The sequence below is a fragment of the Malaclemys terrapin genome, chromosome 2, assembly GCF_027887155.1.
Source record: "Malaclemys terrapin pileata isolate rMalTer1 chromosome 2, rMalTer1.hap1, whole genome shotgun sequence".
In the NCBI taxonomy this organism is placed as follows: domain Eukaryota; kingdom Metazoa; phylum Chordata; order Testudines; family Emydidae; genus Malaclemys; species Malaclemys terrapin.
Window position 1 is genome coordinate 126210893 of NC_071506.1, and position 15163 is coordinate 126226055.

Here is a 15163-nt window from a genome sequence, read left to right on the forward strand (position 1 = left end):
TCCAAGTTTCCCCTACTGACATGTGATAGATTCAACCCAAAATAATAATCTCCTTTTACGCTTCAATTATTTATTGCTTTGCTTCCATGACCAGGAAGAGAATAAAATAAACTGCATGCAAACCACAAGCTCCTTCTCACAAATGATCTTATCAGAGCACACAATGAAACACACCCAGAACTGCCAGAATGCATAAAAAGACCATCCAAGCCAGCCCTTATGTTAAACTATATGTCAGAACACACAAAAGCTTACCCTCCGCATTGGGCAAATAAGGATAAAATTATACAGCAAACCAGATTTTATGGTAAAATACAGTGGAACGTAACAGAGATGAAAGTAATAAGCCTCCTTTGAAATTACTCTACAAAACTAAAGAATTCAATAGGAAGAGATGCCCTCTTGAAAGGACCTCGTAACTCTCCTGTAGAGCACTACAAAAGGGTTAGAGTTCTCTCAATAGTTTTGTACAATAAATAAAAACTGTGGAAAAGTTGTAGCTTTCTATTACAAGCTATTGCATTTTTTTTTCATAGGGAAGCCACAAGCATTACTGTTATACATTGAGAAGCAGGTGGTAAAGGTAGACAAGCCCTAACCATTGCTGAAACACAAAAAGGAGCATCCAAGGAGTGTAGGATCACACAGAAAATCAGTCCACAGTACTAACAATATAAAGAGAGGAAAAGGTGATAAACCATCTGCCTATATTAACAAAAATGCATTTTTGGACATGTAGTAAACTGGCTTTATTTCTAGCTTATTCTTATATCACCCTGGATCTCTAAAAGCACGTTGACATCCACTCAGATCTGTATCTAACCCAGTACTCTCTCCAGTCCAACCTAAGCCCGGAATCCCCTAAGTATCTTCTCTCCCTGCCAACAAAGTTCCCCAGACTGACTCACCACTCATCATCTTTGGAAAAGGAATCATGGTGGTTTTCAACCTCTTGATCCCTCTTTGGCAGCTTCCTCCTACTGTATGGTAGGGAGATGAAAGAGATCATACTCTTCCCCAACCATAAAGTTGAGCAGAGGGGATCATAGGCTCCTTCTTTCCCCATAAGGCAGCACAGTCTTCTCTCAGTTGTACCCATCACTGCTCTACAGTGAACATTGCTAAAGAAATCAATAGGTTCATGAGAGAACCGTATGGGTTCAGCAAATCCCAGAGAGCCTGGGAGCATGGAGAGGATGAAGGCCACCATAACACCTTATAAAAAGCATCTAGTAGCAAATAGGGGCAGAGTGTGAATGGAGTGGGATAGCCTGGGGGTCGGGCGGTGGGGGACAGCTGTATGAGTGGAAGCAAATGAAGTGGGGCCCGGAGGATCCAAAATTAGGGCCTAGGATGAAGACAATGCAAGAATACCATATTTTAAAATCATTACTGTATGCAGGCAGAGTGCAAAGCTTTCAAAACCAGTTGTATACTTTACTGCAATATCTGCCACCATGCAGGATATGTCTACTTTATGCACCCTCCTTTGTGCACCCTCCTCCCCCTTCTCTTTTTCCTTCAGCAGCATCAAGATTTCTGCTTCTCACCTCATTTCACAAAAGATCAGGTCTCTCTTCTAAACCCCCATGACTAAATCAAGGTTCTCTAGACTCTCTCTCTCTATTTGTGCATGACAACATCTTTAGCCACAAGTGGCTCCTTTGGATGGGTTGGGTCCTTCTTTCCCTTTTCAGCTGTGACAGGAGTTGAACAGAAATGAATTGCAGATGACATGTTCAGATTCAGGTAAGTATTTGCAAATCTAGTTATATAATTTGTCTGTGTCTAGTAGAAGCCTAGATCCTGGTTCTCCTGTCACTTGTATTGATTTTATGCCAGCATAACTCCACGAGTTACTTCTCAGTTACACAGACATAAATGAGCTGATAATCAGGTCCTTACTGTACAGCTTAGATACATCTGAAATATGGAGGGTGAAATTTCAGTAAGGGGAAAACAGGCAGAATACCTCCTTGCTCTCCTCTAATTGGACTGTTTCCTCTTCAGCAGCAACCTTCTGTAGCCATATTGCTGTCTTTTACTTTCTACACCCTGACTTCTCCTTCTGCCATATCATGCCTACAGCACAAGAGGATTACTTCTCCTCCTTCAACAATGTCAACACCCTTTTTTATCCACCCATTGTAAGGAAAGTTTTTTTTTTTTTTTAATTCTTGCATACTAACAATACACAAAGGGAAAATAACCATAAATATTGCTGGTGTCCAGATTCTTAAAGGCCATATAACTAACGCAATTAGCAGTTTATATAAAGGGAATGTGGCATTAATATGAGGCCAGCTGCTGAGATCTTTCTGCTCAAATTTATATTAGAACTAGTAATATCCCTAGTAAGATGATACTGACTGGGGTCAGCTACATATAGATTTTTTCTGGAAGCAACAACTTTTTATATATATTAGAATGGCACATGAATTTGCCATGTTGCAGAATAGATAGAATAGAAAATATAATTTTAAATGTATGCTTATCCCATTTAAGTGGGGACTGGGTGTTGTTTCAGGGGGAATTTCCATTTCCGTATTTTCAAAGCATGCTCAATTATTCTCTCGGCTAATTCTCACCACCACAAATGTCTTTGTGTGTAACAATCATCAAGAGAAATCACATTAAGGATTCATCCAAGTAGCCATGTAGGACACCTACAGAAAAATATTTGTATAAGAGTCAGAATAATATTAATAGATCCTTAAAGTGTATTGTCTGAGTTATGTCTTTATTCGGATATATTTCAAATTCAGACATATTTCAGACAGTGTGTTGCATATTAAAAAATTGGTAAAGACATTTGGTATCAGGAGTGAATGTTATCTACCCTGCAATTTGACATATCTGTTTTCTCTTTAAGTATTTTGAAGCTCCCTGCAGAACTGAAAGTTAGTCACAGAGATTCTAAAACCTACAGCTTATGACTTTAAAAGTTAGACATCTGGCAATTAAATTATTAGTCAATATGGTGTTTTCAATTACTAAAAACACTGACTAGTGAAAAAAGGAGCATGTAGAAGTAAATAAAGCTATATATTCCTACAGGGAGGAATTTCTACTGCTGATAAATGGCAGAGCTGAATATTTTATCAAATGTTAGTTACTTAAAAAAATATATACTAGTTTGAATGTATTAGGGACCCTTTTTTGTTTGTTCTTTATGAACATCCCACACACTCCCAAATTTGCAAAAGTTTCTGAATTATACGCATGTATATCTGGGATGACATTTGCCTTGGGCTCAATACTACTCTTGTTGACATAAATGGGAGGAGGATTGGGCTAATTATTTTCTTATTATTATTACTTGGTTTTAGTAATAAATCCATATCTTAATAATAGCTTGACAATATATTGTGTCTGTAACACATACATATTTCAAATCATATTTGTATGTGACCCACTTTGGGCTTCTTTTGGCGTAACTGAATCTTGAAATGTTGTAGAAGTATTTTCAATTTCAAATTTTAAATATCTAAATACTTTTGTAGAAGAGAAGCAATAGTGTGATAGTGGATTAGTGAAAATTAAATTATAGGACATTGGTATAATTGTATTTATAACTAGACTCATTTGGCTATAAAGATGTGCAATACTATATGCAACCACTCTAAAAAAATAATGCAGTACATTTTGCATTTAGATGATAATGGTGCCACTGCTCCATTTTACAAAGTAAGTATTTTATTTCAGTGAGGAAACCAGAAAACTGCTAAATAAAAACAACACAATGGCAATGTCTAAAACTATCATACTGCAAGTTTCCTATGTATTATATCATAGGCAAATGAATTTCCCTGCAGTTTTTAATACAAGTAGAAAGATTTGTACATTTGCTAGAAAACAAATCTTGTGATAGTGTTGCAGATTATACTTCCAATAGTGTTACTGACAGAGCAATGCCAACGGGATATGGAACCTTTTATCACAAGCTGCCAGTTCAAACATAGCCTACAATCAGTAATGTCTGGACATCAAATACTGCCTGGTAGTCGACATGAAATGAGCAGATTGTCTCCACACAATTCCTAGTGGGCAGGTGGTCTCCAAAACCAAAATCACTATTGAAACAGAATGACAGCTTTGTGACTAGTTTCAGACGGGGGGTCAAGGATACTTAACTGTTATGGAGAGGTTAAAGTACATTGAAGAGGCAGCATGAGCAAACTTTAAAAGTCACTGTCAATGCTATAAGTGATAAAAGAATAGATAGAGGACTTTACCCTCCAGGATGGCCAAAACTTTCATGAACATTGAATTAGGTTTAAAGGGGGGGGGAGTTGGAATGCTCCAGTTGTTGTTTTAAGATGGGCTTTTTACAAAGGAATAGTTAATTTCATTTCATCTTTCCTTAAATAATGTTTTTGACTATTGAAAAATTTAGTTTGTTGTAAATACTTCATGTGATATTTCCAAGAGCTGAATCATAAAACAAACAGAGCAGGTTGAAATCGGGAATTTCTATTCTGTCGGAAATTCTGACATTTCCAAATTTGTTTTCATTTGCAATTATAATGAAAACAAAAACAAGCAAAACAAAACAAAACAAAAATTCCTGCAAAATATATTGTTCAAATTGTGTGTCTGTTTGTTTCAGGTCAAAACATTCTATTTTAGTAAAATCAAAATGTTTCATTCAGATTTCAGATAGCATAATATAAAATAAAAAGTATAGATTATTCAACAATATTTTATAATATTCAAAATTAGAATGAAACATTTTGATTGTATTGAAATGCAACATTTAAATAAAAATTTCAAAAAAAAAATCATTTGAAATGAAAAATCAAAACATTCCATTCTGATAAGGTTGAAATAGAACATTTTCATCTTCTTCAAATTATTTTTTTTTTAAACAAAATCATTGAAGTTAACACATTCCCACAAAAAATATATATTTCAAGAAAATGGCATTTTCCAATGGAAAAATATGCTGTTGGAAAATTATGGAACTACTATACAAATTACGTAACAGCTCATAATTAGAGCTATAAGAAACATAAAAAATAAAATGTACAACCAGGTAAAACTGTTTTGCTTTTTGGGCTTTGTACTGAAAATAAAACTATCTTACTGTTTCCTAGAAATATGTCACTGAGTTTCTGAATTTTAGCATCAAGTTCCTATGCTCCATAAGAAAAGTTTAAAAAGTGATGAGCATTCCTCAAAAAGGTTCTCCCAGTTGAGGTGTAATGTAATCATCCAAGAGTCCATGGATTTTTATACAAAGTATAAACTATCTAACTTTCTTCCTTCTCTATAAGTAGGCTAGCATTCTCAGAATAATGATCTATACAGAGCATCTGAAGATCGAGAAACTAATATTTTGCCTGCATATTACGTTCTGCTGTGACCCCCTTTAGATTTTATCTACTAAGGAGGGTTCAAGAGTGGAATGGAAGACCCCTAAAAAATACTTCGTTGCTCCCTGATGTGGTGATACTGTTGCAGAGTCCAGTGTTACTGGATGTGCTGTATTTTATGCAAGGTGTAAGGCTGAGATTCAGATCACATCGGGCCATTAAAAACTCCATGATACTTTTTACAAGAAGAGGAATATTAAATCAATAAAATCTGCAATTGGGTAATTGCATTCTCTCTATTTAAATACCCAATCCAGTCTCACAGGGATGTTTTATTTGTAGAGCTGCCTGGGAAAGAGACTCCAGTTCCCCAAAAATGTCATGTTTTTGGAAAACATTTTTTTGTGTGGACCTGTAAGTCCATAATATTTTATTTTAGGAACACTAAAACCTTCCCACGACGGAAACATTTTGATGTTTCCAAAATGACACATGTTCTCTGGATTTCCAGGCTCCTCAGGATTTTAGTAACTGGAGCTCCGGGGCTTTTCAACTTCTCAGTATCCTGCCAAGCAGGTAGCCGAGAAGATAAGGACTCTGGAAGCACAGGACCCACCAGCTCCCAACCTCCACACCACAAGGTCTGCCAGGATGCTAAATAGGTGGATTAGTGGATCAGAATCCATGCAGGTGTCCATCAGTTTCAATTTGGCAAATTGGCATTTATTGAGTGTGAACAATGTGTTGAGCTTTATGCAAACATAGAGGAAAACAATCCCTTCTCCAGGAGCCTTACAGTCTTAATTAGATACAGGCAAAACAGTGCAATATACCTTCTACAAAGACCGAAGGTCAAAACATCAAGTGGGCTTTATGCACTGTCCCTTCTATTTTGTTTTTTGTTTTTAATTAAAAATTAATTTACCACTGGTGGATCATCAAAGAAAGGAGTCACGAAAGAAATGTATGTCAAGAAGGGATGTGAATAAGGACAGGAAAGTCACATGGAGAACAATGGGCCAAATCCAACTCTGACTTTCCATTGACTTTAGAGGGAGTTGGGTGGTGCCCAGGCAAAAGGAGTGGATTCCCAGGGTAGAAAACAACATAGAAGATATGAAGATGAAAGTGGGCATTCTCTAGTTCATATGCAGTGTCATTGTCCACTAATTTAACAGCTGCAGATATTCAATGCAGGAGGTGGGTGAAGCAAACTTTCAGTATCAAGATTGTATATCATTTCCTGTTTGAACAGGACTGTAATGAAAAGCATTTTGTAAATTTGAGTTTTTACTGTTATTAGCTTCACTTAAAACATTTACAAGGCAAAATACAGTACAAACTTTTTTTTAATCTGAATTATTTAAAAAGTGACTGAAAGCAGAGTTATTTGATAAAACATATAAAGATAAAAAATGTTTAAGCCATGCTGAAAGGACTCTTCAAATGAAGAGCATATACTGTGTAGAAAATCTTAGTATTTAGATCTTTGAATAAGAATTCAAGCTTGCATTGACGTGGTGATATAATTGCCAGATGCAGCCAGGCAGCACAGAAGATTGAAATGACTTCAGTGAGTTTATTGACTTCAGTGGGATTGCATTCACTTATATCAGGGTTGAATTTAGCCCTAAGGATCTTGAGGATTTATCAGTGATGTAATTAAAATAATTGTCCTTAACTAAAAAAATAACAGTGAAAATAATAATTTGAAAAGCACAAAGCATGTAAGCTTAATGAAAGCCTAGGGTGAAATACTGTTTCCACTAAATTCAACAGCAACAGCAAGACTTTAATAGGGCCAGGATTTCATCCCTGACTTGAAAGCCTTCCACAGGTAGAACTCCTTTTGAAGTCAGTGGGAGTTCCAGAGGTGAAAGTAAGCCGGTTCAGTCCGGTCCGACATACCGGCAAGAGCCAGTACGCAGGCACAAAGTCCAAATACCATATTGGTATTTTGAGATACTGTATGTTGTGTGTATATATAGGTTTCACCATTGAGCCAATGCTACATTTATACTATAGCTCATGTCCTGCTTGATTTGCTCATGTAAGATGTCCCATTATACAGACCGAATCATACTTCCCTTGATGTAATTGCAGGATCAGGCACTATGGGTGCAATCCTGGCCCAATGGATGTCAATGGTAAAACTTTCATTGATTTTAGTCGGGCGAAGATTTCACTCTATCCCATGTAAACCTTAGGAATGTTAGTATCCATTAACTACAGTAGTGCAACCAGTGGTTTGAAGTATAGTATAGATCAGATATAGGTGGCATTAGCATTGTCCTCACACCGTAACTATTTCATCTAGTTGTCCTACAGTAAACAAAGCCACACTGATAGTATGAGTAAAATGAACAGGTTTTGGCCCTTAGAAGGGGGGTGGGGAATAGGTACTTAATGCAGAATTCAGTACAGACCCTTTATATCAGTAACTCCATCTTTTAGCATTTAATATTTTATTCCTCATTTTGGCAAGAACCCAGCCAGTCAGAGTATTAAGAAGATGTAACAGCACAAGATGCAGCGATAGAAACTATTAGAGCAAGAGTGGTAGCATGAACATACTAGCAGAAAAATAAATGCTATTGAGGAAATTTTCTGGAACTAGATCTTGAAGAACACCTACTTATAACATATAGTGTTTTTTTTAGGTTGATGAGTGCCTGTTTAAAAATGGACAGAAGGAATCTTTCTTTTAATGTGGCTTTGTCTAACCAAAATAATATCATGGCGCATCAAGTTATCAAATCCTGGTCAGATGCCAGTAGGATGGAACATAGTTGGGATTTCTTGATGATGAAAACTGTGCTGATTACACCTCACAGATGTCTTTAAAAAGGAAATGTATTTCCATGTGTGCTGAATTATGAGGATGAGAAGAATAAGAATAAAAAAATGTAGCCATGTGGCATCCCTTTAATTTTAACAGGAAGAGAGCTGCTAAACTCCATGCAATGCTCTGAAAGTTTACCCCCTAGTGTTCTTGAAAATTGTTTCTTGTATATAGAAGGGACCAGAGGGCGGGGGGAGGGAGTAAATCATTAACTGTGATAGATGAACCTCAAGAAAAAATTGGAATAGAACTGTAAGGTTCTTCAGTTAGAACTTTTACATGTGCTTTTGGGAATTTCAGAAAGCTCTAATCCGATCTGTTTATCACTGGTATAAAGCAACTGGTTCTATTCTACACATAAATACTTATTTTATCTTACAAAAAGGACTTGAGATTTTTAGATGTCTCTTATCTTCAATAAGGAGACTTCTCTGGGTTTCTGGACAGACTGTTGAAAGACACATCATTTTTATTATCATTGGGTTATTATAAATGTTACTGTATTATCTTCTACATCCCCGTGTGTCCTTATGAATTTGTTTAGAGATATTTTATGTGTGACTGAGTCTCAAATTTGTAATTTTTCCAACAGTGAGACAGAAGATAACCACTGCTCACCCCAATTACAGTCAAGATTTGTACAGACTTATTCATATATGCTGAATGATTTGGTCTGTAATAACAATACATATATTTATAGAATTCTTCTTTTCTACCTCCCTGAAGCTACACACTGACCAAGATAAAGAAGATGGAAATTTAAAATACATATTAACAGGAGATGGGGCTGGCAGTCTGTTCATTATAGATGAAAATACAGGAGATATTCATGCTGCAAAGAAATTGGACAGAGAAGAAAAGTCCCTGTATGTGCTACGTGCCAAGGCTATAGACAGAAAGACTGGAAGACAAGTGGAGCCGGAATCTGAATTTATCATTAAAATCCATGATATCAATGACAATGAACCAAAATTTACAAAGGACATGTACACTGCCAGTGTTCCTGAAATGTCTGGAGTTGGTAGGTATAACTTATCCTTATATAAACTATAAAAGGGCTTTTGGGGATTCAAGAATAAAAGTCACTCCTCCTGAGGAGAACGGAGAGGTTATTATTTGGTGTATTTAAATAGTAGTACAAGCTTCTGTGACTATCCATTCAATAACTCCTGTGGCCAGGAACATATCACTACTGATCAGAAACCTGGTTTTGCTTATTTGTTTCATTTTCATCCACTTTTTATGCCTTTTTCCACACCCTGGGCTTCTGTATGGCTGTTTTAAACTCATCACAGCCAAATGGGAATGTATACACAATGGTCTTATCAGTTACTACCAGCTACTTTTGCAACACTTCAAAATACCACTTCTGTAACATGTCCAACTAGTGTTTGTATAGGAATATTAGCATTCCAATCAATTGGACATTTCTGCATCTTTACACAAAACAATCTATAAATATATAAGTAAAGAAATCATTTATGTATCAAAATGTGTTCTTATTAATACCTCAACCTCATTTTGCTCATTCCCACCCCCACAAAAACATTCCACCTGGCTGTCTCTCTTGAGATATAAAACATATGGGAGGGGGGAGGGATAAAGGAAAGAATGACCATTTCAGTCTAAGGAGATTTTTCTAAATGCAATAAATGTTTTACAGCTATTCACAATGGCAGCATTGAAAAGCAAAACATGAAGTGCTTGTAAGTAGTAGGGTGAGGAATATGTTCTCAAAGGAAAATAATTCTCTGTTCTTTGTTTGTGTAATGTAATGCTTTAGCTATTATCGACCAGCATGCCACTATGAGCATTCATAAGAAGCTGTCATAATTACCTAAGAGTCTAATTGTTTCTCGAATAGAGATGGTCTCTCCAACAGAGATGGGTGGATATAAAGCACACATGCAAAGTGGGACAACTGGTTGTTGTGGATTTATCTGTTGCTTAATCACTGTGATTTAATGTTGTGATCTGTTGTATCAGCTCTGCAAAATGGCATTGGTGAGAGTGACAATACGCATTTCTGACAGATACATATGTTCTCAAAATAACGTCAAGAAACTCACCACTGTCCTTGGCAGCAGTAGCATAAGTATGAAAACATTACACCACACTTCATTTTGTTGACATGAAAGGGGAATTCCTGCATTAGTTTATGAGCTATAAAGAACACAAATCATGGTTCTCTTAAAGAGATATGGAAAATAGGGATTAAACAGAATTATTTAAAATTGTGAGGTGAAGTTTATTTTGATAAAAGTCTGTAAAGAAAAAGGTTTTGAGAATATATAGTTTTCATTTAAAGTTTATTTCTAAAGAAAGAACTGCACTGGAATAGTTCGGCGTCAAAAACAAAGTGCCCAGTTCTGATCTCATGTACATCAATACAGCCCCGTTAGAGTCAGTAGGGAATGTTAGAGAACAGAATTGGATCCAGTTTCTTGGCAGTGGAGGCTGCTGCCAATGAAATGTCCAGAGACTATGGTGGTGAATGTATATGGCTACAGTAGCTAGAGCTCAGAGAGTGGCTCTGACAGAATGAGCACAGGTGAGTTTGGCAGTAAGGGTAGTAGGTTGCTTAATTAGTTGTTTGTAGACAGAAGTAAAATCAGTTGAAAACAGACAGTTTATTGTGCAGAATGCCTGACCACTTGACTTGTGTCCAAATGACATACGTGTATGACTGGTGTAAAGCAGACCCTGGCCCTTAGAGCCCCACTACTGTACGGCATCTTGAGGCCAGAGCTGATTGATGGGATGTACAGACAGAGGCCAGATTCTGAAGACACTGAACAGAAACACCCTAGGCAAAGCACAACTTAGAACAGTTTTCTCTATTCCGCTTGCTCAGAAAGCAGATGGCAGATTGAGAAAGGACCAATGTGGGTTGAATGGGTACACTTCCTTAGATGGGATATGCTTTCCAGGAGACTGGAGTACACTTGTGAGATTTAGACAGGCTGTGACAGTGTGGAATTTGATCATTCAAAATACTGTCAGCAGGCTATGTGGAGATCATGAAAACCATTCAGTGAATAGCATATTAGGTGTGAAAGTAATGAAGCTTTTGAAAGAACTTGGGTTGTTTAGCTTAGCAAAAACAAGGCTGAAAGGGATGATGATTGCTTTCCATAAAAACATCATGCAGGTAAGCACCAGGGAGGGAAAGGAACTATTTAAACTAAAGGACTAAGCTGGCATAAGAACAAATGAGTATAAACTGTCCATGAATACATTTAGGCTGGAAATTAGAAGGTTCTAACCATCAGAGGAGTGAGATTCTGGAACAGCCTCCCGGTAGCCGGTAGCTGTAGTGGGGGCAAACAGTATAACTTGTTTTAAAATGGAGCTTAATAAATTTATGAATGGGATTATATGATGTGGTTGTCTGAGATGGCAGGAGACTGATCTTGAGGACCCCAGAAGTCCCTTCCAGTCCTATGTTCCTATTTCGTTAAATCAAGTTACATAAATTTAAGCCAATTAATAGCGCACAGACAGAAAAGACATAAGAAAAAGCAAACAAACAAGGGATAATGACAGAAAGCATAGCCAAAATATAGAAGGTATGTTAATACATGAATACATGAAAACTGGCTGTGCAACTAGAAATGGCACAGATCCCACCTATATGGCTAGGGTCTATATTGCATATGAGCAATGCATTATGGAAATGCCATTTAAGTAGGAATGACCTCTTTGCAATTCAATGTCTAGGATTTACTGGTCACCTATATTCTTTCCTTTTTTCTCTCTCTATGCAGACCAATCCATTTTTTTCTTGAAATAACATTTGTCATAATCACAGCAAAACTATTTGTATTATCCATATACATTCGAGTTAATTTATGCCTCACATTCAATATCTCAACTAGCTGTAGTACATCCTGGATATCAGTGAATTAGAGAAGTGTAGAAGAGAAGTCTTGAAAGCTAAATTTAGATTAGAAAGTAGGCTGAAGTCCAGGGCCTCTGCTGTAGGTTTCTTTGAAATGTGTCTGGTTCCAAGTAAACAGCCAAATTCAAAGTCACAGTGTATTGGTGAGAAGATGATGTTTGAATTTATCAGGCACTGATCTGGGAACTTTGTGGCAGAGATAATGCTAACATTTTGAGGGGAAATGGTTGTGTAAACTAAGAAGTGGGGGGAAAACACCAACTATCAAGGAACACTCAAGTCAGACAGAGATCAGTTAGGGATGCCAATATTACTAAGGTAACTCTGCCTCAGATAGTAAAGAGGAGGATAGAAAATATAGCTGATATGGAGGAGGAACAAGATGAGATCATCACAGAGGTACATTTTATAAATGAGTAAGTTAGTCAAAAACATAAACTCAAAGAGCAATTTCACATTGAAATCAACTTCTATACTGAAGGACTGGAGGGCAATAAGTGTTGTGACTATATTTTTAAATAGTATTCGGATGGAGTATAGGAATTACAGACCAGTGAGTCTTCCTCCAGTACTATGTAAATGTGTTCAAACAAGAATTTAAAAGAGTTATAAAACAACTAGTCTAACATGATGCAATAGGGACAAGCTAGCCAGTTTCGGTAAAGGCAAATCAAAACAAAATGCTTGGATACATAAGTAATGGGACAGAAAATGAAAACCGAAGCTCTGAAAAATTTATCATAATCACACTATAAATCAATGGTTGTCAAAACAATAAGGATTAATTTTTGGTCGCAAGGAAGTCAAAGGGAGTTTTTCCATTGATTTCAATAGGGCCATGATTTCATCCCTGGAATATTCTATTCTGATCAGCCAGTCTCAGTAGAGACTACTGCAGAAAGGAGAATTCAGAGATGGGTGATGAAAATGATCAGAGGCTTGGAGATACTTCTACATGTAGAGAAACTGAAAAGATTGTTTCTCCAATGGGGACAGGACTTCACACTAGGACTGTTCAGTTTATATAGTAGATGCTGAATGTATATGAAATAATGAATGACTTAGAGGAGACAAATTGAGTGATGCTATTTAACCTTTCTCATAATACAAAAGCTAAGGAAACATAAATTGAAAGGAAGAAACGTAAAGGATAAGAGGAATATATATTTATTTGAACAGATTAGAATTAAACTGTGGAATCCACTGGGCACCAGTGGCTTATAGGTGCTGGAAAGAAACTTCCCCTAAGGACATGTATTCCGTAGTTGTCCATTATGGGGATTTTTGCACCTTGCTCTGAACCACTGACTACTGGCTGCTGTCAGAGATAGTACACCAGACTGGAAGGAACAATTGCCTGATCTCGTATGGCAATTCCTATATCCAAAGGACACAAAGGACTGATGTTGTCCTTTTTAGGATGAAGTATTCAGCTCCTACATAGAAGGAGGTGATTATTCTTTGCACTACATTGGAAAATGGAAATATTACAAGAAAAGTATCATGTGAAGCATCCAAAGATTTTAAAAAATCTGTAGTACCTTCCAACCTGAATAATCAAAGGGTTTATTAAATACACATTGATAAACTGAAAATAAACCCAGCAACATCATTTCAACTGAGACTTTTCAGGAACAATCTATAAAGGAAAAAGGTAAAATGTATGTTATACTGGTGTATATATTTATATCTAGTCTACTATCTCTTACCTTTCACGATCACAGATAAAAGTTATGTTTATCAAAGGAAAGGCCAGCATGAAAGTGACTTTTCTGAAGTTTTAAAAGAAAGTGTTAAATTTGAAGGAAGTTGTGAAAAAACAAGTTAGTAGTAGAAGCAGTAAAGTGGTTGGAAAGAAATCTGTCTTGAACTAGGTCAATATTGCACACTTCTCTACCTGCCCCATTAATGTCAGCAGGAAAGGTTTTCTAGTCTTCCCTCATTCACCAATCTCCAATATACAGTTGGTAAACATCCTTCACAATATAGTTTTTTAATCTTCAAATTGGCTTCATTTTCATAATAAGAATAGGTGTAATATAAAGTCAAACCGCATTCATTTATCGGTCAACCCCTAGTTTCAGTCAGATTGAACAGATGCAACTGAGGGCTGTGTGCTCTCTCTCTTTACACGCATGTGCTACAGCCACACCCACACTCAGATAAACAGGAGGGATGATTGTTTTAAAAATAGTATTATCACTGTTCACCACTTCATAACCTCCTTGGAAAGACAGACTTTATGTCTACACTACGAAGCTTTTAGCGACACGGCTGTGCCGCTACAGCTGTGCCTCTAAAAGGCTCACAGTGTAGCCCATTTGTCAGCAGGAGAGAACTCTCCTGCCAACAAACAATTCCATCCCCAACAAGAGGCGTTAGCTTTGTTGGCAGGAGAGTGCTCCTGTGGACAAAGCACTGTTTACAACGTCGCTTTTTGTAGGCAAACCTTTTGTCTTTCAGGAGGGTGGTTTTTTAACACCTCTGAATGACAAAAGTTTTGTCTTTCACTTGCCAGTGTAGACAAAGCCTAAATACCATGTACCCTAATGGCTTTCAATGAGACTACACTGAAATGTTTGCTTCAGAGTATTCTCATCAGCTTTCTTCTGCATTGTGTCATCATAGCTACCGATAACTCAGAGGACACTGGTTATTTCACATCTGAAACTCTTACAGGAAAAGCTACAGTGACAACAGACTTTGCATATGATAAACCTCATGTTTTCTATTTCTGAGTTTGCTTAATTGTCAATAAGAATTAATTTAAGGATTTGTGTAAAATTTAGCATAGGAATGCATCTTATCTTTGAAATTCCATCAAGGAATATTTATATTTTTATGCTACATGGAACACTTTTTCCCCCGACTCAGATGAGGGCAAAGAATAAGGATGAGCCTCATGGCCTTGTTATGCTCTACAAAACCCGCTTCTATTACATAAAGAATCTGGGAGTGTTAGTTGACAAAATATGCTCTGGTTAAAGGGGAAATTAAAGTGTGCTTAGCTTTGAGTTAGCATGAAAAGAAAAGCAACCAGAGAGCCGACAAACAATGATTTTTTCAACAGTGATTTTACTCACGAAAGCTTATGCCCAAATAAAT

The 15163-nt window shown here is 36.8% G+C and overlaps 1 protein-coding gene across 1 annotated transcript in view; it reads left to right on the forward strand.

Annotated features, from left to right (window-relative positions):
• Window positions 1-15163, forward strand: part of CDH9 (cadherin 9) — a 111615-nt gene that overhangs the window by 53205 nt on the left and 43247 nt on the right. The window contains exon 3 of the mRNA XM_054016718.1: window positions 8884-9178. Coding sequence (XP_053872693.1) covers window positions 8884-9178 — 295 coding nt within the window. The remainder of the gene's footprint in view (window positions 1-8883; window positions 9179-15163) is intronic.